This window comes from Anolis carolinensis, chromosome 2 (genome assembly GCF_035594765.1).
Source record: "Anolis carolinensis isolate JA03-04 chromosome 2, rAnoCar3.1.pri, whole genome shotgun sequence".
NCBI classification, from domain to species: domain Eukaryota; kingdom Metazoa; phylum Chordata; class Lepidosauria; order Squamata; family Dactyloidae; genus Anolis; species Anolis carolinensis.
In genome coordinates this window covers 34011512-34037504 of record NC_085842.1, presented here as the reverse complement: position 1 = coordinate 34037504, position 25993 = coordinate 34011512, and the positions used below count along the sequence as shown (strand labels likewise).

The 25993-nt window shown below is 45.1% G+C and overlaps 1 protein-coding gene across 2 annotated transcripts; it reads left to right on the top strand.

The window, feature by feature from the left end:
• Positions 1-25993, top strand: prrt3 (proline rich transmembrane protein 3). Of its 2 annotated transcripts, none has more exons than XM_062973754.1 (4): positions 1-402; positions 8227-9529; positions 12439-12582; positions 22015-25993. In XM_062973754.1, exons 2-4 carry the CDS (start codon positions 8287-8289, stop codon positions 23943-23945), a joined length of 3318 nt encoding a protein of 1105 aa, XP_062829824.1. In that variant the 5' UTR covers positions 1-402; positions 8227-8286; the 3' UTR covers positions 23946-25993. The 2 variants fall into 2 exon arrangements, with proteins under 2 accessions (XP_062829824.1, XP_062829825.1); XM_062973755.1 differs by lacking the exon at positions 1-402 and adding an exon at positions 5879-6114.

Genomic DNA, 25993 nt, shown 5'->3' with positions numbered 1-25993 from the left:
GCGCCGCTGCCATCCAGGTGGTCGGGAGCGCGCGCCGCCCGGGGGACTTGGGTGCGAATCTTGCCTCTGCAGAGAGAGAGAGACACACACACACACAGAAGAGAAGAAGACGTTCCTTTCTTAATCCTCTGCAGTCTGCAACGAGAAGCGATCCAGAACTGATAAATTACTCAGCCACCCTTTTATTTTTAATTTTTTTCCTTGCTTGCTTAGTGGTTTCTCCCGTGGGATTATTATTATTATTGGCTGCGATGCCAGAGCGGAGGAGAGAAGCAGCAGGGTATCTTTCCGCAGCGGGATTTCGCCCCCGATGCTGAACATGGGGACGAGTTGAATTGCCGGCAAGAAGAGGGCAAGGCATCCTTTTGGGATGGCGACGACTGAGGACGACTAAGGACCAAGGTAAGGCAATAAGGAGAAGGGGGAGCAGCGTGGAGCCCTCTCCCCAGCTTATCCTGGCGTTGGGGAGACTTAGAAGTGTTTTATCTGCCCCTTTGGGATGCATCTAGACGAGGCATGGGCAAAGTTGGTCCCTCCAGGTGTTTTGGACTCCAACTCCCACCATTCCTCACAGCCTCAGGCCCTTTCCTTTTCCTTTTCGCTTAAGCGGCTGAGGGGGGAAAGGAAAGGGCCTGAGGCTGTGAGGAATGGTGGGAGTTGGAGTCCAAAACACCTGGAGGGACCAAGTTTGCCCATGCCTCGTCTAGACTGTGGAATGATCTCAGTATACCCACTTCTGACCTTGGATTGATTGAGAGAGCTTCCCTGCTTGGGGTAAACAATGAGCCTCCCTTGCCTTGGCATTTGATTCACCCGCCTGGACCACCCGGTTTGCTGTTCAACCATTCCTCCTCGTTGTTGTGTTCCTTCCCTGCCTCATTCCTGTCAAGGCGTTGTTATGCCACTGATCTGCGTATTTCTCCCCGGCTTTCCTTTCCCTATTTGCCTCCCCCTCCCAGTCATACCCTACAAGAGGGGTGTCATTTTCGTTAGGGGCCACATCAGCTTTATGGTTGCCTTCAAAGGGCTGTTGAACCTATAGATGGAGAATCTGTGGATGCAGAGGGCCTATATATATGAGGCCCTGGTGGTGCAGTGGGTTAAACCACTGAGGTGCTGAACTTGCAGACCGAAACGTCTCAGGTTCAAATCCCGGGAGCGGAGTGAGCGCCTGCTGTTAGCTCCAGCTCCTGCCAACCTAGCAGTTCAAAAACATGCAAATGTGTGTAGATTAATAGGTACTGCTCTGGCAGGAAGGTAACGGCGCTCCATGCAGTTATTCTGGCCACATGACCTTGGAGATGTCTACAGAGCCGGCTCTTCAGCTTAGAAATGGAGATGTGCACCAACTCCCAGAGTCGGACACGACTGGACTTAACATCAGGGGAAAACCTTTACCTTTTACCTAGTAGGTACTGCTCTGGCGGGAAGGTAACAGCGCTCCATGCAGTCATGCCGGCCACATAACCTTGGAGGTGTCTACGGACAACGCTGGCTCTTCGGCTTAGAAATGGAGATGAGCACCAACTCCCAGAGTCGGACACGACTGGACTTAGCGTCAGGGGAAAACCTTTACCTTTTACCTAGTAGGTACTGCTCTGGCGGGAAGGTAACAACGCTCCGTGCAGTTATGACCTTGGAGGTGTCTATGGACAACGCTGGCTCTTCGGCTTAGAAATGGAGAGGACACGACTAGACTTAATGTCGGGAGTAAACCTTTACCTTTACCTAACTTGGGTACCTTGCGGTGCCTGGGTTATTTGAATAATAATAATAATAATAATAATAATAATAAGGTTGTTTTATGTCTTTCGGGCTGTGTGGCCATGTTCCAGAATAATAATAATAATAATACTTTATTTATAATCCACTTTCACCTCCCTGAGGAGACTCGGAGCAGTTCACATGGGCATCAAGCCCAATCAACAGATAAAACAATACAACAACAGCATATATATTTAAAACAATAACAGTAAAATAAAACTCATAAAAAGGAATTGTTTAATTTGGGCTGTTAGGTAATATTATTTTGTTCATTACTAACACTTTTTCATTAGAAAGAAGCCAGTCTTTGATTCTTTTTTTATGAATGCTCCAATGAGAAAATACATAATGATGTGGGTGAACTACAATTCCCAGAATCATGGGTCAAACCTCCCCAAATCAGGTCTGTATTCACAGCTGGCTGTGTTGAGTCTGTGTTCCAAGCTTGGTCCAGATCCGTCGTGAACTGGGTTCAGTGCTCTCTGGATAACTGTGAACTTCAACTCCCATATGCCAAGGGCAGTCACCCCCAAACCCTACCAGTATTTACAGTTGGCTATGTTGGGTCTGTGTGGCAAGTTTGGTCCAGGCCCATCATTTGTGGGGCTCACAGTGGTCTCTGGAAGTGAGTGAAGGTACTGCAAATCCCATCATCCGTGCCAAGTATGGTCCAGATCATCGTTGATTGGGTTCACAGTGCTCTCTGGATGTAGGTTAACTACAACTCCTATAAATCAAGGTCAATTCTCCCCAAACCACATGGGGGTTCTGTGTGCCAAATGTAGTCCAGGCCCATTGTCGGTGGGGGTCACAGTGCTGTGTCTTGATGCAGGGTGAACTACATCTTCCATCCTGTTGAGTCAGTCCCCAAAGCCCCTCCAGTCTGTTCAGTTGCTGATCAATTCCTGTATTTACTGTGTGCTATAGGAAAGGGTTAAGAGGGAGGCAATGGGTGGGGTCATGCAAATTCCACAACAATGGAGAGAGAAAGGAATACTGGGATGTGGCGCTCGCTGTAACCTGCAATGTTAGTGGAGGGAGTGCTTTGGTGGCTTCTCAGAATTGTGGGTTGTAGGTGTTTGTGGAGGCGGGAGGCTGTCAGTGAAAGTGTCTACCTCTGCCACATACACATTTGTGTGTAGATAGATAGATATACAGTAGAGTCTCACTTATCCAACGTTCTGGATTATCCAATGCATTTTTGTAGTCAATGTTTTCAAAACATCATGATATTTGGGTGCTAAATTCTTAAATACAGTAATTACTACATAGCATTACTGTGTATCGAACTACTTTTTCTGTCAAATTTGATGTATAACATGATGTTTTGGTGCTTAATTTGTAAAATCATAACCTAATTTTATGTTTAATAGGCTTTTCCTTAATCCCTCCTTATTATCCAATATATTCACTTATCCAACGTTCTGCCGGCCCGTTTATGTTGGATAAGTGAGGTTCTACTATAGAGATATTTGCATAGTGGTCAGTTCTTTTATTTTTTAACCAGTTTGGATCCTCAAATGTTGTTGAACGACAAATGTTGTTGAACGACAACAATTGCTTTTGATTATCTGCCATGAGGACTGAGGATAATGGGAATTGCAACCCAGCGGCCCTTGTGGCTCTGAGGTTGGGGTAAAATTAAAGGGCATTTCAATGTCAGGCATAATATCTACAAGCCTTGTATCTCAAACCAAACCCCACTATACTGATAGAACATAGGACCGGGTTGTGGCGCAGGCTGGAAAGCAAGCCAGCTGCAACAAATCAACAAATCACTCTGACCAAGAGGTCATGAGTTCGAGGCCAGCCCGGTGCCTGCGTCATGTCTCTGTCTCTGTTCTATGTCATGGCATTGAATGTTTACCTTTATGTGTGCAATGTGATCCACCCTGAGTCCTCTTCGGGGTGAGAAGGGCGGAATATAAATGCTGTAAATAAATAAATAGAACAGAATAAACTTCAGCCTTCTAGATGTTACTGCATCACAACTCCCATCAGCTCTAGTCATGATGTCTAATAATGAGGAATACAGGGGCTGGAGTCCAGCATCTGGAGGGCCACATAAAATGACATGGTGGGCCTTGGGTTTGATACATGTGCTCTACAATGTTTCGAGTGGGGTCAGTGTTTCCAGGTGCAGAGAAACCCAGGTAAGGTAGGGAACAACACCATGCTTTAAAGCACATTGGGCAGCAAAGGACTGTGAGCAGAACAGATGGATGCATTCGCTCCTGGGAGAGATTGTGTAGCATTTGGGAGTGTTTACAACTCTGGAGACCAGGGTTCCCTGCTAGATTACCCTGGTCAGTCACAAGGTGCATCTTGACTGCAGAATCAATGCAGTTTGACACCTCTTAAAGTGCCATGGGTCTATGTTCTGGAATCATGGGGTTTGCAGTTTCACAAGGTCTTCCGCCTTCTCTGCCGAAGAGGACTTGTGCCTCACCAAACTACAACTCCTAGCATGCCATATCATTCAGTCAAGTGTCAAACCTCATTAATTCATCAGAGTAGATCAGGCATGGGCAAACTTCAGCCCTCCAGGTGTTTTGAACTTCAATTCCCATAATTGTGGGAGTTGAAGTCCAAATCACCTGGAGGGCCCATGCCTGGTGTAGAGGTACTCACACAGCCCCATGATAGCTTTGTCTTAGGTTTGCCATGGCTTGGAAAAGACATTCAGTGTATCAATACGCAACAATTACTGCAGCTTGAACCTACTTTCACTGCTGTGGTTCCATGCAATGCAGTCATGGGAGTTGTAGTTTTACAAGGTATTTAGGGTTTTCTATCTAAGAGTACTGATTCCTCAGGAGACTACAAATCAGATGATTCCATAGCATTGGACCATGTCAATAAAGTGGTGTCAAGCTTCATTTATTCTACAGCACCCTAGGAGACAACAACAAAGGGATTTGAAGATGGTAGTGCCTGAGATAATAGGGAAGTTGGAGAATAGGCAGGAGTTTTAGTGGTCCAGCCCAGTGTTGATTATTAGAAGCCATTATTTGTCTTACAGAAAGTTAATGAACTCAGCAGTTCTTGCCTCCATTTTACAAGATTGAGAGATAGGAACCTGCTTAGAGACAACCCCATGAATCCCTGTTGGAAGGGATATTTTCCCCACATTTGAGTTCAGTTGTGCCACATGGAGCTTTGCTGCCTCTGTTACAGTAGACTCTCAGTTAACCAGAACTCAAGGAACTGGAACTCTCAAGCAACTGGGGGGAAATGGAAGAAATAATATTTTATTTATTTATTACAATATTTATAACCCAATAGGGGACTCAGGGCGGCTTACAATAAACCACATATATAAAATTGTACAATACATTGTGAATCAATTAAAAAGTTATTAAATTACATCAGACATTCATAAAAACACTTATAAAATACAGATGGGCATATTCCGAGTCTAAAAGACTGGGTCTGTCAATTGAGTTCCAGCATATATAATAATGTTATACATAATAATACATAATGTTCCAGAAGCAGGCATCCTCAGAGGTTGTGAGATACCTCACAACCTCTGAGGATGCCTGCCATACATGTGGGCAAAACGTAGGAGAGAATGCTTCTGGAACATGGCCATACTGCCCGGGAAACAACAACCCTTTGATTCTGGCCATGAAAGCCTTCAGCAATAATATTTTAAGTAAAAATTAAAATAAAATTAATGTTTAACAGAAATGTTACATTATGTTAGTTTTATCTTTATTTGTCTTAATTTGCATTTAATTGCCTTATTTCAAAAGTAATATCAAGTCAATATAGAGTTGATGGTATGATGTAGTATGGGGTATAGTGTTAGTTTGGCCTCTTTTAATAGTAACTCTCAAGGAACCAGAAACTGCCTTTATCCGGCACCTACCAATTCCCATGGGTTAACTGAGAGTCTATTGTATAAAGGGGAGATTTTGTCCCCATATGACCTGGATGCTGTGCAGATTGTAGAATAATGTATTGCAGAACAGAATGGCTGCCTCGGCAAGGAATACCTTGTCACCTGCCTGTAGTGAAGGAATGGGCTGCAGAGCACAAGATGTATGTGATTCATTGCCGCCGTGCTGAGAAAGGGTTAAATAAAGTGCTGCAGGATTTCGGGCTCCGATCAGGGGCTCCGGCTTCGGCTGCCTTGGTCTGAGCATCCCCATCCTCAAGCGGTGCTGCTGCCGGATGGGGAGCCCAAGGTGAACTTGCCTTGGAAGCAGGGAATCTGTGCACTGCAGGACTCTGGCATTGGGTGTAGAGCTGCAAAGCATCTGGAGATCAAGCTGTTTGGGGACCTAGAGATATCCTAATTGGAAGAGACCACAAAGGTCATCCAGTCCAGCCCCATGTTACCAGGTAGGGAAACACACTCGTCCTTGACCCTGTGTAGATGGTACCAGGCTCAGCCCCTGGCTAAACCGCTTTGGGTCCCCTAGGGGAGGAAGGCAGTATATAAATGATGTAAATAAATAAATACTCTACTGACATGTTCTTAGAATGAGGCCCCAAAGATCTGCTGCCAGTTGGGGTGAACCATAGTGACTCACAGCTCTTTATATAATGTTATCATCGCTGTGACCAAATAGCAAGGAGAAGGGGAAAATGTCAGTCATATGAGGACAGCAGAAGGAAGAAGAGCTGCCCAGCTTCATTTTGCTTGAGGCTCAGTTCCCAAATATCCTCCAGCACATCTCCGAGAACACAGCCACATTGCTATTCCTCGGGGTATAGCTGCATGTCCAGGTGACATGGCAAAACACAGTGTTTGGAGCTGCAGGGAGGGTGAAGCGTTGGCAGCTGCCATGTGCCATCTCTCTGAAGCTGGCACAGAGCGAGGAAGGGGCACAAAGCTGTGCCTGGCTGAGAAGGAAAGGGAACATCATTTCAGTCTCATGGGGGCCGAGCAGCAGACACATGTGATTGCATCTTCATGTTCGCATCCATGTGCCTTGGCACGAGTGCGGCCATGCACAGCCATACACTCATGCTTGCCTGCAGCTCTTTTCGCTCTTGGTTGGGCTGCTGCTTTATTTGATTTTTCTCCTCAAGTGTTTTGCCTTTTGATGAGCTCCCAGCCTAACCCTGTTCTGTAAAATACCTCCAGTACCAAAGGCAGCCAGCCTTTGCATGACAGTTGTTGGGAAGAATGATGTTGCTCTTCTGTCCTGTTTCTTGGCTTCCACTTAGGGCCTTTGGTTGGCCACTGTGGGAGCAGAATGCTGGACTATATTAGGCCTTTGGTCTGAGCCAAAAGGGTTCTCCTAATATTCTGACACTTTATATTGTTGAAGGCTTTCATGGCGGGAATCACTGGGTTGCTGTGAGTTTTCTGGGATGTATGTTCCAGAAGCATTCCCTCCTGACGTTTCACCCACATCTATGGCAGGCATCCTCAGAGGTTGTGAGATTTGTTGGAAACTAGTCATATATCTCTGGAATGTCCAGGGTGGTTTAGCTTCAAAGCTTGGCTGTTTCCTGGTGTCTCAAGGAAGTAGCAGCCAAGCTTTGAAGCTGCAATGCTGATCAAATTGGCCAATTGCAACATCCACACTTGTCTCAAACAGACAAGAGTTCTTTCTCCTACCCTGGACCTTCACCATACAGCCTGGAAAACTCACAGCAACCCATTTTGACACTTTCTCATGTCCCATTCCAGTAATGTGATGCTGAGCTTGGAGAATGTCCCCTTTTTTGGATAGCTCACAGAATTACCAGGGCAGAGACCACATGGGCCATCCAGTGCAACCTCATTCTGCCATGCAGGAAAAGCACAATCAAAGCACTCCCAACAGATGGGCCATCCAGCCTCTGTTTAAAAGACTCCAAAAAAGGAGCCTCCACCACACTCCAAGGCAGAGAGTTCCGCTGTTGAACAACTCTCATGGTCAGGAAGTTCTTCCGAATGTTCATGTGGTATCTTCTTTCCTGTAATTTGAACCCATGCTCCAGTCCTAGTCTCCAGGGCATCAGAAAACAAGCCTGCTCCCCTTCACATATTTAAACATGGCAATCTTGTCTCCTCTCAACTTTATTTATTTATTTGCAATCCAAAACTGGAAACTTTTTCAAAGTCTGCTTTGCCATGGATGTATTTGGTGACCAAATTTATTAATTATTTATTTATTTACAACATTTATATTCCGCCCTTCTCACCCCGAAGGGGACTCAGGGCGGATCACATTACACATATAGGCAAACATTCAATGCCTTTTTAACATAGGACAAAGACAAACAACATAGCTCCGAGCGGGCCTCGAACTCATGACCTCCTGGTCAGAGTGATTGATTGTAGTTAATTGCAGCTGGTTTGCTGGTTTGCTCTCCCGTCTGCGCCACAGCCCCGGGCTAGTTTCCCAACCCAAAACTAGCCAAAGATCTCTTTGCATGCTCTGGCCCTTCAGACTTAACCCCATGCCTAACCCACATGCTCCATGGTAACCCCATCCTCATTATGTTCTTGTCCCACAGGATGAAGCATGAGAAGCCGTGACATTGCTGAGCACTGAACTGTGCCATCTCACATCAAGAATGGCTGCTGCCCTGGATCTGATCCTCACCTTGGGCTTGCTCCTGCCAGCCTTGCACCTGGCCTTCCGGCTTCCTACCCCAGAGAGCCCCGCCTGGGACCTTCCTTTGAATTCAGCTCCTGGAGTGCCTCTTCCCAATAGCCCCTCTCCAGAGCCTCCCCTAAGTGTGCTGCCAGCCCAGCTCCCTTCTGAACCCTCTTCCCTTGAGGCCTCCAGTGGTGAGGAGGAGTCCAGCGATGAGAGCTGGAGAGGGGATAGTCTTGCTTTCATCCCTGGGACTCCTGTGCCCTTTGACATTCCTGCGGTGTCCAGTTCCAGCTCTGAAAAACCATCTGGTACTTCTGGGGTAAGCTTAGCCCCCCATCTCGATGCACAGGGGCTTCCTGGGGTGGATAACTTCACTCTGTCAACAGTAGGCACTTCCAGTGTTCAAACTGAGCCTGGGAATATTGACTTCATAACTGTGGAATCAAGTCCAGATGAAGAAGAGGATGGTCCCTCTTTGACTAGTCCTGGCATCGAAGCCAGAAGTATGGACATCACTGTACCAGCCTCCCTCCCTCCCTTGTCCACAATACAGTCCTCAGACACAACTGCCTCCAAGGAAGAGACCAAGCCTAGTCACCACCTGGATGATTTCTCCGTTACAACCACACTAAGCCCTGTGCCCACTGTGTCCACCGTGCCCTTGGTGCCATTACCCACTGGCAGTCCCGATGTTAAATGGCTGGCAACGGAGGGTACCAGTCTTCGGAGTGATACTTCCAAGGAGCAATTGGAAAGTAGGATCCTAGAACAAGAACTGAATGGCGGGAAACAAACTACAGTCAAGTACTTGGCTTCATACAGGAGCACACAGATCTATGATGGCACACAGGGACAGGACGACCTCTCGACCACTCCAGCTGCTGGATATACCCAGAATCCCCCCGGACCGTGGAGGGAAACTGTGCCTGTTGCATCCACCTCCCACGAGCCACAGTTTACCATGGCACTGGATGGGAAGGGTCAAAGCTCGGCCTCTCTTCCAGGACGTCCCCAATTACCAGTCCCAGAGGAAATTTCCCCAAGCCCTTCTGCTCCTTCCCCGACAGAAGACATGACAGGGACCAGCCAGGGACCAGTTGTCCGTCAAAGAAGCACCCACTGGAGTTTGAGTGTGGATACAACACAACCACCTGGATCTTGGAATGTGTCTGAAAAAGAAAAGACTCCCTTCCATCGTAGCAGCTCTGTCACTGCAGGTAGGTTTGTGGTTATATTTAGTTTCAATAGAGCTCCGGTGGTGAAGTGTGTTAAAGTACTGAGCTGCTGAACTTGCAGACCGAAAGGTCCCAGGTTCAAACCCCAGGAGCGGTGTGAGTGGCCGCTGTTAGCTCCAGCTTCTGCCAACCTAGCAGTTCAAAAACATGCCAATGTGAGTAGATCAATAGGTACCGCTCCGACAGGAAGATAACGGTGCTCCATGCAGTCATGCCGGCCACATGACCTTGGAGGTGTCTACGGACAATGCCGGCTCTTCGGCTTAGAAATGGAGATGAGCACCAACCCCCAGAGTCAGATATGACTGGACTTAACGCCAGGGGAAACCTTTACCTTTACCTTTAGTTTCAGTATTAAAAGGTGATGCTGCCAACTGGTGTGGTAACTTGTGGTGCCACCCCCATGGACTAGACCAGGTCATGATACTGTATCATAGGACCCTCCCGTACAGCCATACTATTCAGAATATCAAGGCAAATAATCCACAGTATCTGCTTTCAACTGGAATATATGGCAGTATGGATTCAGATAACCCAGTTCAAAGCAGATATTGTGGGATTTTCTGCTTTGATATTCTGTGTTATGTGGCTGTATGGAAGGGTCCTATGATACTGTATTGTGACAACCCCCCCCCCCCGAAAATTTTCAGTGTTTTTTAAAAAAAAACTTGGTTTACTAATGAATTTGAACTGATTAACCAAATCCCCATGAGAGTCCACTGAAGTTTGTCTGTTTTGAGTGTCCACTGAAGTTTATCGATAGAGCCTGATTTCTAAATTATTTTGCTTTATGGAACTAATCTTCATGATTCGCTAAAAAAAGTTTCAAACCCTCCGCCCAATTTTTTCTGGATATGGCCCCGGTTCAAAGGACATTAATTCGATGATGTAGCTCCGAGTTTTCCAAACATTTCACATTGATGACAGACTTATCAGACGTGCATCATTTTGCAACACAGTAATTCAGTTTTACTAGCAAACTGCAGGTTTTTTTTTTCATGTCAGGAGCAACCGGAGTTGCTTCTGAAGTGAGAGAATTGGCCGTCTGCAAGGACGTTGCCCAGGGGACGCCCGAATGTTTTGATGTTTTACCATCCTTGTGGGAGGCTTCTCTCATGTCCCCGCATGGAGCTGGAGCTGATAGAGGGAGCTCATCCGCGCTCTTCCCGGGTGGGATTCAAACCTGGCAGCCTTCAGGTCAGCAACCCAACCTTCAAGTCACAAGGTTTTTATCCCCTAGGCCACCGGAGGCTCCGAACTGCAGGTTAAACCAACCTCTTATAAGGAATACAGATGCATACATAGATTTTGATAATGCAGTGTGTGGGAACACAACAAATCTCATGAAAATGTTTCATTTATGTGTTTAATAATATAATGTGTAAGGTAATAACATACATTTCCAAGATCTTTGTCATTTCTCATTAAATTTATGTAATACTCCTACACAGTGCAGCTGATACACTAACGTGTCGTGACACAGTTTGGAAAGTTCTGGTGTGGCTGAACCTAGAATCATACCTGTTCTAACAAGTTGGTCTAATCTTTAAACTGGACAGCTGCACCACATACAAATGAACAATTGATTGTTCCCAGGTGAGCCGTCCTGAGTCCCTAGCAGGGAGATGAGATGCGATACAAATAAAGCTATTGTTATTATTACTATTATTTGATGCCTCTTTAAGCAGCATTTAAAAATTGCAGGCTCCAGAATCCCCCCCATACCATTTGCAGGCTCTGTTGTGGCCCTCCAGATCTTTTGGGTTATAACATCAATACCTCTCCGGTAGATAATGGTAGGGCATTGTGAAAATTGTAGCCCAAAGCCTATTGGAAGAGCCAAAGATTAGCACTACTCACATAAATGAATAGTCTTTGTAGGTCTGTTTTTAGAATCCTAGTTAGAAGAGACCTCATGGACCATCAAGTCCAACCCCCAGCCAAGAAGCATTGAAATCTCATTCAAAGCACACCCGACAGATGGCCATCCAGCCTCTGTTTAAAAGCCTCCAAAGAAGAATCCTCCATCACAGTCCTGGGCAGAGAGTTCCACTGGTGAACAGCTCTCACAGAGAGGAAGTTCTTCCTAATGCTCAGGTGGAATCTCCTTTCCTGTAGTTTGAAGCCATTGTTTTGCATCCTAGTCTCCAGGGCAGCAGAAAACAAGCTTGCTCCCTCCTCCCTATGACTTCCTGTCACATATTTATACATGGCCATCTTGTATCCTGTCAACCTTCTCTTTTGCAGGCTAAACATGCCCAGCTCTTTAAGCTGATCTTCGTAGTGCTTGTTCTCCAAACCCTTGATCATTTTAGCCACCTTCCTTTGGGCACATTCCAGCTTGTCCCTTAAATTGCAGTACCCAGGTTTGGACACAGTATTCCAGGTGTGGTCTGGCCAAGGCAGAATAAAGGGGTAGCATGACTTCCCTGGATCTACACCCTAGACTCCTATTTGTACAGGCCAAAATCCCATTGGCATTCTTAGCTGCCCCATCACATTGTTGGCTCGTGTTTAACTTGTTTTCCACAAGGACACCAAGATCTTTTTCACACATACTGCTGTCAAGCCAGGCATCCTTGCATGGAAGTTGGATTTGCACTGCCCTATGATGAAGTTTGAACTGCATTATATGGGTTCACCCTGACTATGTAATGCTTGGGATTCACCGCAGGTCTACTGCCGTTTAGAAACTTAGACTTATTCGCTGAGCTGCTGGAATCTCTCTCATGCTATGCTCTGCCCAAAATGACTCTCTCCATTGACAGCAAAACTTTCCAGAGGAGCCGACGCAGCAGCTTGGGATGGAAGTTGAAAGGGTCTCCCTTTCCAAATAGCTGGAGAAAAAACTTGTTTTTAAAATTCATCTTTGACCTCTTCCTATCTTTCAGGAACCAAGGAAGCAATTGATGTGGCAGAGCCTCAGCGTGTTCGTGGAGCTGTAAATGCCAGGGCACCGGTGAAGTATTTTGGATCCTCTACTCCTGGACAGAGCAGCTCAGTGGCGAGGAATGGCCCAGGAACCAAGCAGCCAGGTGAGTGAGAAGCACAGTCTGGAGATATTTCCTAATAGAAGATCATATCAGATGTTTTGAGAAGCCTTTCACTATCTTAACCTCCCAAGTGGCAATTTCAGATTTTGGGTTTCAAAATTCCAGATAAGGGGTGCTCAACCTGTACTTTCTTTAGTCTGTTTAAAGGCTGGATGGTTATCTTTTGGGAGTGCTTTGATGTTTCCTGTATGACAAGGGGTTGTACTAGATGACCTTTGGAGGTCCCTTCCAACTCTATGAGTCTAGGCCAGGCATGGGCAAACTTTGGCCCTCCAGATGTTTTGGACTGCAACTCCCACAATTCCTAACAGCCTACCGACTGTTAGAAATTGTGGGAGTTGTAGTCCAAAACACCTGGAGGGCCGAATTTTGCCCATACCTGGTCTAGGACCAGCTAATTTGATTAGATAACCTTGAGTTCTAGTTGTTTTCCCTTCCCTATTCCATTACCATCACTTATCCCTGTGACTGAGATCCTGAATAACTGATGAAAGAAGAGGTGTTGGCCAGGACACATGAAACTAGAGATTACTGCTGCAGTGTCAACACGATGCAGAGCTTTTTCGTGTTATTTGAATACAGGTATAAACATATCAGGTACATTGCTTGTTTGCCATGTGCCCGGCTTTGTGTGATAGGTCTTTTTGTGTTCTTTAATTTTAAAAAAGCGGGGGGAGGAAGCAGTTGGTGAATAGGCATACTTAGTGATTCATTGGAGTGATCATTGTTAGTCATCCTTGTAAAGGACCATATGTGCTCTGTGTGCGTTTGTGTGTTTACAGCCTGCTGTTCACAATGAGCTCTAATGAGGAAAACAACTGCTGGAACAACCGATTGTTCAGAATTCCCATCAACATACATTTCCTTATAGCTTGTGAAATGTGGCTTTAGGATTAGGGAAGATGTACTCTCAAGATGCATCTACATTGTAGAATTAATGCAGTTTGACATCATTTTAATTGCTATGGGTCAGTGCTATGGAATCATGGAAACTATCATTTTACATGGTGTTTACCCTTCACTCTTAAGTAGTGCTGGTGTCTCACTAAACTACAACTCCCAGGACTCCATAGATAGAGCCATGGCAATTAAAGTGGTATCAAACCGAATTAATTCTACGGTGTAGATGCATTATCTCCTGTTAATCAGTCCCTCAGCCCTCACGTTTAGTATAATCCCAAGTTTTTAACTCTGTTTGTGTTTTTAAATACATTATAACTGTACCCTCAACTCATTTCTGACATGATAAATAAATAAGCCCTCACTCCTTTGCAAGATTGCTGTAAATATCAAAGAAGAGGAATAATGTTCCCAGATACCCCTTATTATAAGGACTGTTTTCTATTTGAGGGTCAGAAAGCTTTGTTTTTCATATAGATAGGCTAGGATGCAAAAATTTACCTATTTTTCAGGATGTGGATATTTAAAATCTGTGCATCATGCAATTCATGAACTTAATAGATTCATATTACAGATAGAGATCGGCGGCATTAACTGAAATCAATACTAGCAGTTAGCATTTTGCTACAACACAAACTTGTTAACAGCTACTGATTGTCAACCCTGCAAGTTATTAATTTCATCAATCCCTTATTGCTGTTTTGGAAACCTGACAACACTAGGCTGGATGGAAGCATTTTTTTTTCTGTTTGCTGCCAGTGGAGCCTTTGTGCTTAAGGAATAAAATAGAAATTTTGCTTTCTTAAATAAAAGCAGGATTTAATAGAGGTCGAGTATCCATTATCAAGAATTCTGACATCTGAAATACTCAAAAATCCCAAATTGTCCATGTGGTGGCTGAGACAGTGAAACTTTGCTTTCTGGTGGATCTGTTTACACAAACTTTGTTTTATGCACCACACAGTTAAAATCATTGGGTATAATATTACTTTCATGCAGTGTGTATAAGGTGAATATGAAGCATAAAGAAAAATGTGTTTATACTTGGATAACAAAATATCACACTATATCTATCTATCTAAATACAGTAGAGTCTCGCTTATCCAACATAAATGGACCGGCAAATAAGTGAAAATGTTGGATAATAAAGAGGGATTAAGGAAAAGCCTATTAACCATTATGATTTTACAAATTAGGCACCAAAACATCATGTTATACAACAAATTTGACAGCAAATGTAGTTCAATACACGGTAACATTCTGTAGTAATTACTGTATTTATGAATTTAGCACCAAAACATCGCAATATATTTAAAACATTGGCTACAAAGACATTGACTACTAAAAGGCAGACTGCGTTGGATAATACAGAATGTTGGATAAGTGAAGGTTGGCTAAGCGAGACTCTGCTGTATATCCAGAATGTGGAAAACTTCTGGACTCAAGCAACAATATATCTTCTTATTAAAATGCTTTAATATGCAATAACCAGATTGAGACTACAAATAAGGTCTGTATTAGGGGACTCTTGTGGTTGGGATCCAGTTAGAGCAGGCCTGGGCAAACAGTGATACTGCCAATGCTCTAACTCAGACATGGGCAAACTTGGGCCCTCCAGGTGTTTTGGACTTCAATTCTCACAATTCCTAACAGCCTACTGGCTGTTAGGAATTGTGGAAGTTGGAATCAAAAACACCTGGAGGGCCAACGGTTGCCCATGCCTGAGTTAGAGCATTGGCAGTATCACTGTTTCTAGGCTCAAGTAGCAGGGACAAGGGAGGAAAGATAGACAGTTCCAAGTAGCTTATTTCTTCATTGCATACCTTTTCAGCTGATGTGCCAACAGCCTTTTGGTGCACCTACACTGTAGAATTAATGCAGTTTGACACCACTTTAACTGCCATGGCTTGGTGCTATGGAATTCTATGAGCTACAGTTTTACAAGGTCTTTTGCTTTCTCTGCAAAAGAGTGTTGTTGCCTTACCAAACTACAACTCCCAGGATTCCATAGCACTGAGCCATGGCAGTTAAAGCAATATCAAAGTGCATCAATTCTACAGTATAGATGCACCCTCTGTCTCCATGGTGAAGCAGGAGCAAGAGTGCTGACTCACTGGATTGGGAAGGAGGTGGGAGTCATAATAAGCCAGAAACAGACTTTTGTCCCCACAATGTGGCTGTTTGTGTGAATGCATGTGCAATTGTCACGTCACAACAGGTGTGGCTTTTAAACCTGGAAAAGTTGTGCAACCCTTCAATAAATTTGGATGGGCTCAAGACAAAGGCCTTTCACATTCACTTAAGGTGTTGTTCACCATTCCAAGTCTCTATAAATAATATATTGTAATAATAGATTGGATGTGTTATTGAAGGCGGTGAATTGTATTATTGCTGAGCTTTAGCTTCCAAGCAGGTTTTTAAATATGCCTGTCTTGCAAAAAGATAGAGTTGACTGGCATCATACCCATTATTACTTTTATGGTGCATAATGTTGTCTTCTTCTTTGAGGAGGATCATGACTAACAGTTACTTTGCAGAGCATGCTTTTAAGTGGGCAAAGACCAGACTCAAGGCTAGCACTCTTTACCTGATGTTTTTGGTCTCTCAAAAAGGATATGCAGCTCAAATTAGTTAGATGCCTGTCTTGAAGACGGTCCATGGGAAAGAGATCTAGGAGTCTTAGTAAACCACAAGCTGAACATGAGTCAACAGTGTGATGCGGCAGCTAAAAAGACCAGTGCGATTCTAGGCTGCATGAACAGGAGTGTAGTGTTGAGATTGAGGGAAGTCATAGTCTCACTCTTGAATTGCGATGCTCAGAAATGGGCACAGTATTCCAGATGAGGTTTGACCAAGGCAGAATAGAGTGATATTTGAATTTTCCTTTCTGTTAGTGATCAGATTACATGTTCCTGTTGAAACCCAGAGTAGATTCAGTGATCCAACAATATGGAAGCTACAGACTGCTGCTGTGTGTGGCCTTCCAGATGTTGAACTGCCATTGGTTTTTGGCTATATCAGCTAGGGCTTACTGAAGATTCAGTTAAGCAACATCTGGAATGACATACAATTCCCATTTCAGTAGTAAATGGGCAATTGGCTCCCCTCATTATACAATCACGTTTGAACACGGGAAGCTAATTCAGCAGTTCTTCTAGCATCTGAGTTTTCTCCAGGTCTGTAGGCAGAACCAAAGACAGACATCAAAAGTAGAGATTCAGCAGAGGCTTTTCTGAGCTCTGCATAACAGTGACACAAACACAATAATTGGCAGATAATAATTGGGACAACATAGCTCTAGGATGGTGATATTGCCCTGGATTTCCCAAATCCATTGCCTACCGGAGACATTCGATTATGATTCCCAACAGCCCTTGTTGGTAGCAAAATCATTGGAGCTGTAGTACACCTGGAGGAGGTTGTGTTGGGGAAGGCTGAACAGAGCATGCCACCTCTGCTTCTATGAGCAACACTCTTATGAGTAAGATTTCCAGACCTCTAAGTTGCAGGATGAAGATGCCTGTAAGAATGACTTCAGAAAGGGCAAGAGGCTTAGCAGGGATCTGGAGAACCAGAGCTTGCCCCGAGCTTCATAATTGGTTTAGGGAAATCTCCCTGGGGTTATAGCCGCACTGCAGAATTATTACAGTTTGACACCACTTTAACTGCTATGCTCAAATTCTAGGATTTGTAGTTGGTTTGTTTATTTACTTTATTTCTATCCCGCTTGCAGGGGACTCAGAGTGGTTTGTTGTGGCACCAGAGCTCTCTAACAAAAATGGCTACATATCTCACAAAACTACAAACCCCATAGTATTGGGTGGGATATAAGAATAAAGTGTTGTTGTTGTTGTTGTTGTTGTTGTTGTTATTATTATTATTATTATTATTGAGTCGTGGCAGTTGAAGTGGCATTAAACCGCAATATTTCTACATTGGGATGATTTTAATCCTGTCCTATAGACTTTTTGTTGAGGGAGAAGTAGGCACTGTACTCTGGGAGAAAAGGGCTGCATTTACACTGTAGAATTAATACAGCTTGACATCGCTTTCACTGCCAGAGCTTAATACTATGGGAAGGGGAAATTTGGTGAGGTATCACCAGCACACTTAGTAAAATAATTTTGCAAAATGACAATTCCCAGTATTACATAGTGTTGATCCATGGCAGTTAAAGCAATGTCAAACGGCAGTGCAGATGCACCCGAGATGAGATGGAAATGTAACAGATCCATACAATAAATAAGCCCTGTCGTAAAGAGAGAGAATCCAAATATCCTCTAGCAATTTTGCCCTAGTTCCTCATGGAGTATTTTGGAGGTTGTCGTGTGAGGGGCCCAGTTCAGCCCTAAAGGGATTGCTCTGCAGGCAGCGGGGGGTGCTGGTTATATTGAGCGCGGGTGCCGTTTCCAATCAGGATAATCTCCCAACCTGATTAACACAAGGCTGGGCTTCCCCACTGCTCTGGGACTGACTTCTCCTTGGCAGAATCCACCAGAGTAGTGACTGGACTCTTACGGTGCATCAACACTGTAGAATCAATGCAGTTTTACACCACTTTATAGAATCCTGGGATTTGTAGTTTAGTGAGGCACCAGCACATTTTGGCAGGGAAGGCTAAAGAACTTCTAAAACTACAGCTCCCATGGCTCTGTAGCATTGAGCCATGGCACTTAAAGTGGTGTCAAATTGCATTGATTCTACAGTAGATGCACCCTTTGTTTCTGGTGCTTCTTTATGCCTTTCTCCCACCTTCAGCTCCCCATCCATCCCATTCACCTGCTCTCATTCCCTTTTTTCTCTTTCACCTCGTCTCTCACACTTTCTATCTATCGTCTTGTTTTTATGTGGTGCCTTCTAAACATAAAGTATAGCAAACCTAAGGCAAACCTGTCAGAGTTTGGAGCTGAGAATATGTGACTTGCCCAAGGTCGTATTAAAAAAATTCTAAAATTAGGACAGTAAATAAAGAACAACACTCAGAACACAAGGGAGTTCCAGACATGAAACAATCAGGGCCAGCTAACACCTCCCAATTGGATGGCCCCCCATGAGGGTCTGCCTCCAAGGGCAAACCAAGAATAGGCAACTTGGAAGTCCCTCAACAGACTCAGAAGTGGAGTGGGCAGATCAAAAGACAACCTGGCAAAATGAAGCTACCTAAAAGAATCTTCCACCTTGTGCAACTGTGGAGCAGAACAGACGACTCCGCATCTGTATGCTTGTCCTCAATGTCCTGCCTCATGTGCAGAGGAAGAATTGTTTGAGGCTACAGACAATGCAGTTGCTGTTGTCTGTTTTTGGTCAAAAGATATTTAGCCGCTTGTGCTCCTTCTAATTTTATCAGTTTTATACTAATTTATGCAATGCTTTTGATATGAAATAAAACACCGCACAACAAAGCATTCCCCCAGGCAGGAAGCAGCCAGACTTTGAAGCTGAAAGGCCATTTAATGCTAATCAAGGTGGCCAATTGCACCATTCACACTTGTCTCAAACAGACTATAGTTCTCTATCCTGGACTTTTCACATTTATATAAACCCCAATTACCTAGTTTCCAACAGACCCCACAAACTCTGAGGATGCCTGCCATAGATGTGGGCGAAACGTCAGGAGAGAATGCTTCTGGAACATGGCCATACAGCCTGGAAAACTCACAGCAACCCAGTGATTCCGGCCATGAAAGCCTTCGACAACATAATTAGAAATAGGATAGATACAGTCTGCAGGTTTTTCATATACTGTCCATTCCTAGCAACCCATCTCTTGACTTTTTGCTTATTCTTTTACTTCATTTGCACTGCTGGTCCTTTAATACGTTTTTAAAATCACTCTCAATATAATTAGGTAAAAGAGAAACCCACATAGCTGCTCAAATTAATTCAAATGGGTGAATTCCCTGCAAAGGGCTTGGCCTTAAATCGTCTTCACTTTCTTTCTTCATGGCAGGAAGGAACATTTCCCCTCCTGTAGCTTCCCAAGATCTTTACTCGACATCCTCCAGCTTATCTCAGCAGTATTTTCCTAGTTTACCTTCTGCTAAATCTTTCCTTATCCCCAGGCTCCTCTTCAGAAAAAGGAGGAGGATTATTTATTATACATTGCAACAAAATGTTGCGGTGCCAAAGATTAGATTTCACCCAGCCACTAGCCATGCCTGAAATAGCAAATCTAACTGTTTACATGCTCGTTTCTTGTTGGATTGGGAGGTCCCCCTTCTTTTGGAGGGGAGATTTATACAGACTGCAAGAAAAATAATCCAGAGTATTGTCCTTGTATCCGTGGTACTTGTATGTACAGTTTCATTTACGTCAGACAAAATATGTCTGCTGTAGGCATTTTCTAGATCCTCTGGCACAATTCAATAGTATTCTTGGGCCAGAAATCTTTTATTTCAATAGGGTTCCTTATCAACCACATTTTCACATAGCCATAGAAAGTCTAGTAATGTATCCCCTGTGGATATGGGGGTCATATTTTATTTTTTCCATCTAATTCTGTACCTCCATAGGTCCTCACAACCTGCTTACACCTTCCTCTTGTGCACAAGTATTGACATTTTGGCAACATGACGATTGCTTTGCATGCACACATTGTGTGTCGTTTTTATAGTAGTTTATCTATGAAAAGCATTTGGTTTTATCTTTCCTGCTGCAGCCATCCTACCAAACATTGCCAGGTGGTGGGGCAAGTGGAAGGGGGGGGGGGGGCGCGAATAAATGGCACTGGGTCAGGCACCTGCTGTTTGGCAGACCCCAAAACAGATGGCGGCAAAAGCTGTTCCTTAATTTGGCTGCTGTCACCTCAAGTTCGGGAGAAGTGGGTGGGGAGGAGAGAAATATTCATGTCATGTTGCTGCAGCCATTCTCGATCCCCTCCCTTCATGCTTGGATGACTCAGTGAGAGAGCACACGCTGCTTTGCATGCAGAAAGCCCGCAGCTTCTCTCCTTGGCATCATGGAAGCATTTCAGGCACTGAGTCTAGGAATGAATCTCTCTTTTACGCTCTTTCTCTCCAAGTGGAATGGGAAAGGGACGTGGGAAGATCAGTATTCCCAAACTATGTGCCATTGGAGAACTGTGATTTTACTGCAGTTGATAAATTAAGCAAATGCTGAATTTCACCACATAATAGTCGCACTTTCCCCCCTTAAAAGGGGACGACTATTACAAGGTAGCAAAAGGTACACGGAGGGTTCACTCACCCATGCGCCTGCACTCTTTGCAGCTACGGGACTATAACTGTCCCAAGTTGAATTCTTTAATCTTGTGTATATTCTGCAGAGTTGCATATTTTTGCTTCCTTTGCCTGATGTAATCACCTTTTATTACTCTTTCTGAGGAGAACAAAGGAGTTGTGCAAGAGTTGAAAAGCCACTCTGACCACTTGAAAATTTATTGAGAGCTAGGACTTTACTGAGAGCTCAAATTTATTGAGAGCAACCACCTCTACCTTCATGTGTTTTGGATTACAACTTTCAGAAGCCCCAGCCAGCATGGTCAGCAGTGAAGGATTACAGGAGTTATCTAGGCAGTCCCCAAGTTACAAATAAGATAGGTAAATTTTAAGTGTAACCCCCCCCCCCCCTCAGGCTTTGGATAGCATAGAGAAGGGTTAACACCACTATGATGTTTGTTTTGCTGTCTGTGCCCCGTTCATATGATTCCATCTCACTTTCTGTCTCTGTGATAATTTTGAAAAATGGATTGGCAATAAAGTTTCACTGGAGTCCTCTTTTGCCCATGATAACTCTTTCAGGAGTGAATTTACCTTCCTAGAGGTAGGTTTCTCTCACTTTCGGTTGTCTCACCCCATTCTTAACTATGAGTCGTTATTAAGTTGGATACTTGTAACTCGGGGACTGCCTGTATTCTGAAACACAGAGGCCAAAGTTTCCTCACTCTTACCATGCACTTACAAACTTTTGGGGACATGGAAAGCTCTTAGCAACAGGTTTTACAACTGTACAAGATGTTACTTCTTTTTTTAAAAGAAATGAGAATGTAGATTCTCAACAAAGTTAAGATGGCATGTACAATATCCTTTATATGGAAAGGAAATTCATCCTGAACATTAGGAAGAACTTCCTCACTGTGAAAGCTGTTCAGCAGTGGAACTCTCTGTCCCAGACTGTTGTGGAGGCTCTTTCTTTGGAGGCTTTTTAAGAGAAGCTGGATGGCCATCTGTCGGAGGTGCTTTGAATGCGATTTTCCTGCTTCTTGGCAGGGGGTTGGAGTGGATAATAATAATAATAATAATAATAATAATAATAATAATAATAATAATAATTTTATTTTTGTACCCCGCCACCATCTCCCCAGAGGGACTCGGGGCGGCTCGTGGATGGCCCATGAGGTCTCTTCCAACTCTATGATTCTATGATAAAGGAAAGAAAGATTAAATTTCATACTCAGTGTCATATTTTTTGTCCCCTAACACTTAATGAAAAATAAACAATATGGATAGCCTTGTGTTATTATTTTGTCCTGATCCTGTCATTTGTACTTTCTAGATGCAGCTGAAACCCACCCTCCTGTGAAGAACTCCACCACATCTGCTCGTATCCAAGCTACTCCCCGCCGCGGCCTCATCCGAGTAACCACCCAACGGGTCCTGCAACACCCACAGCTGAGCAGGCCGGAGCCCAGTGTGCCGACCCTGCTGCCCATCTCAAGCCCCCCCTGCCCACGCCAAGGCGGTGCCTGCAGCCAGCTGTTGCCCAACCAGACCCTGCTACACTGGGGAGACCTCGAGCGCACACTGAGCTTTGCCTGGGTGCTGCATGTCTATGGCTCTGGGGCGCTCTTCCTCCTGCTTAGCGTTCTGAGCTTGGCCTGCCTGGGAGGCTCCTTTGCTTTACGGGTGCCTCACCTCCCATACATCATAGCTGCCAGCACTCTGCTGTTATTGTTCGGGGTTTTGCGTGCCACGTTTTTTCTGGCCGATCCCTATGGCTCCTGTGGTTGGCTTCCCACTCAGGCAGTGCGAGTCCTGTACACGGCACCTTTCCCCTTGCTGCTGACCACTTTTGCTGTGCTTCTGCTGCGCTTCTTCTGTCAGGCCCACTTAGAGATCTTGCCCCCAAAGTGGCAAAGCTTGCCCGTGTTGGTTGTCATGGGGTGCATCCAGAGTGCTGTCCTCTTGGCGGCCGACTTCTTTTCACCTCCGCTGCACCCAGCCGTGCCAGTGGCAGTGCACACACTTTCCTGCATAGCTGGCATCTGCCTCTTGCCAGCCACCGTGTTTGTGTACCGGCAGCTGCAGCACACCGTAGCAGTGGAGGGCACTCCTCAACCAGGCGTATGGAGTGCGGCATGGGTTCTGCTGGCATGCAGTGGGCTGGCGTTGCCATGCTGTGGACTACAATTCTACGGTGTGCTGTGGCAGGCAGAGCTCTTGGGCCAGCTGGACCTTTTCTCCTGGGGCTGGTGGTTTGTGCAGTTCTGGTTCCGGATTGGGGAGTTGTTGCTCTCGTTTGCCCTGGTTTTCCTAGCCTGGCAGGCACTTTGTCAGCGTTATGGATCTACCGAACACTCCTGCTGGGCCAAGCTCATGCGGTACTTCTGTACCTACCACAAGGCTGAGGTGCCAGAGTATCCCAACAATTGTTATGACTGGACTGGCGGTGTCTTGGAGAAAGTGCCCAACAATGACATCAGCAAGAACCTGATCCGAAATCCCCCCAGCAGCGGGCGCGTGTGGGCACTCAAGGACAGCAATGAATTACGGGCTGCGACTAGGCAGGGTGCCAGCCCATCCCCGGTCCACCCAGTCTACAGCCCCAAATGTCCCAACGCTGCTGCCGCTACCATGGGCCGCTCCTACACCAGCATCTGCTTCGAGAGGGATTCCATCCTTTCCTTGGCAGAACTTGAATTCCGGCCTCCCTCTCCCATCAACCTCAGCCGCAGCATTGACGAAGCACTTTTCCGTGAACACTTGGTTCGTGACTCCATCTTCCTGCGCTCAAGTCTCCATTTCCCTTCCCGTTTGGCTCGCCAGGACTCTTGCTCTTCGCTGCGCGGTGACTGTTCAACGCTGTCCCACACCGCTCAGCCTCTCCTTTCCCGGCCACGCCGCAGCAGTGACCCGGACTGCCTGTACAGTTTAGCCCGGGCCAGCTCAATGGGGGAGCTCACCACGCACAGCCGGGGCCTGGTCAGCGAGCCGCCAACAGACACTTCCTTCGACAGCTTCTCCCGCACCTCCTTTTCCCGTGCCTCTCTCAAAATCAGCTGGAACCCCTGGCGCCACGGCATGTCCTCACCCGAGAGCCTGCCCCCTGAAGAGCTCCCCAGCCAGGCCCAGCTGCTGCCAGATGACGTCCCCCCGGCTCCATCCGACAGCGCCCCAAACTCCGAACGTGAGGCCCGGAGGAGCTTCTTGGCCTTGAGCAAGCAAGTGGATTCCCGTAGCCTCTCAAGTGAAACCATTGAATTGTGAGTCTGGGCAGCGGCTTTCGCCAACCTGTGCTCCCTTGGTGACAACAGCCTGCTTGTCATCGGAGGAGAAGGAGTGGGAATGACAGCCGTGGAGCTGGTTTGTTTCCAAAAGCATGGGCCAGAGAGAATCCAGTTTCCTTTTGAAAAGCCATGGGACCTCTGCTCCCCAACCACGTCTAGCACCAGCCATTCATGTAATGGCCCCAAATATGGTTCTGTGTCCTTCCTGTAGTGTCAGCGACATTAGTGACTAGTACCAGCCATCCACACCGTGTTTATCTACATACCTGGTAGTACCTGGTTGCCAGCTTATCTCAAGTTCTGTAGTGCCATCAATAGTCAAATCTCTTGAGCTGTGTTTCCTGAAATGGAGATTCACCACTGTTTTTCTATCCCGGAATGAACTATTAGGTGTAACCAGATACCTTCACATGCATCAGTGCTTTATTCAGTCTAGACTCACTATAATAGTGCTTTATTTATAACCCACCCTAATTCCCCAAGGGGACTCATCTTGGGATTGCATTGAATTATGGTCACAGTTTTTTGCTTATTTTGGATTATCTTTGTTTGTGTCCTTCTCTAAGACCAATTATCTGGTACCTGATCAAGTCTAAAGCAGTCAAAGGCCTTCATGCTTCTGGGGTATTTTGGTTTCTCCTAATAAAGACATTGCCTAGTAGGAGATTTAGCAATAGGAAGACTGATGAAATCTTTTCCAATTGAAGCATGTGACTGTGCAGATGCTATGTGAAGACCTGAGTTTGCAATGGTCCTTTTTGGGGATTCTAATTCCCAGAATCTCCCGTCAACATGGCCACTGCTACCAAGGAAATTCTGCGAGTTATAGTCCAAAAAAAGGAAGTTCTCCAAAACTCAAGAGACAAGGAGAGACAGGGCATAACCATTCTTCACAACTGAGACAATCAAGCCTGCAACCCAAACAGGCCCAACTGGTGTTTGTTGTTTGTGATAACCCGCAGCATCCCATAGAAAGATCCTGTTTAAGATACATCCAGGAAGGGACAGAGTAAGATTTTAGTATTAAACTCAGCAGCAGTCCTGCAATGAAATGCGGGATGCTCAGTAGTTCACTGGTAGAATATGTGCTTTGCATGCAGCACATTCCATCCCTATTACAGAAATATATTTTTGTACAGCAGGGCCAGAAAAAAGCTTTCTGGAGAGCTAGCAGCAGGCAAGAACATTGACTGGACGTGGACTTGAATCACGATAAGAAAGCATCTTGTAATGAATTTGTACATACAGCTTTGAAAAAGTTGCTCTTAGGGATTGTGAATTCCAGAATCCCCAACTGAGGGAGTTTTGAGATTTCCAGTCCAAAAGCGGCACTTTCCTAAGCACCGTCTTGTGCAGCTGTCGTTTACACTGTGAATAACAAGAGTTGAGATTTCTAGTTCAATTTCTATAGTTCAAATTGTAATATTTTTGCTCAGATGCTTCATTTTCCATTTATCTTTCCTAAAACCGGAAACATGTTTCTAGCCTTCATGGTTGCAGTAGAAAAAGTGATCCTTGTGGTCAGTTTCCTCTGTTATCCAAAAGAGAGAACCTTCCCATTTAATGCAAACACACACATATACAAACACGTTACAAAAATTTGAGATACTACAATGGGGAAAGGTGTGAAAACTCTCCATTGCCTTCTGTCTTCTTTCTGTCTTCCATCTGTGTAATCTATATGCCGTCTTGCTCCCTCTCGTGTTATTTTTTTTTTTTTACAAAAAAAAAGAGTCTAAGTTTAAAACTTTACGAAAATAGCTTGGAATCCAGAACTTGGTCTTGTATTATGAGATGAAGCTGGAGGAGGGAACAGCAACTTCTGGAGGGGGTTAAAAGGCAGATTTTCAGCCTGAGTCTCCTTGCAATAGCACAAATTGTACTTGCCTGATATTGTGTCTGTCTCCTGCTGTGGCATGGCAGAAATGGGAAGGATCTGCCTAGACCGATGGTTGGATGGACCTACTGTTGAATGTGATGCAGTCTGTTTGTGCCAAAAGAATAAATAATATCTATAAGAGAATGTCA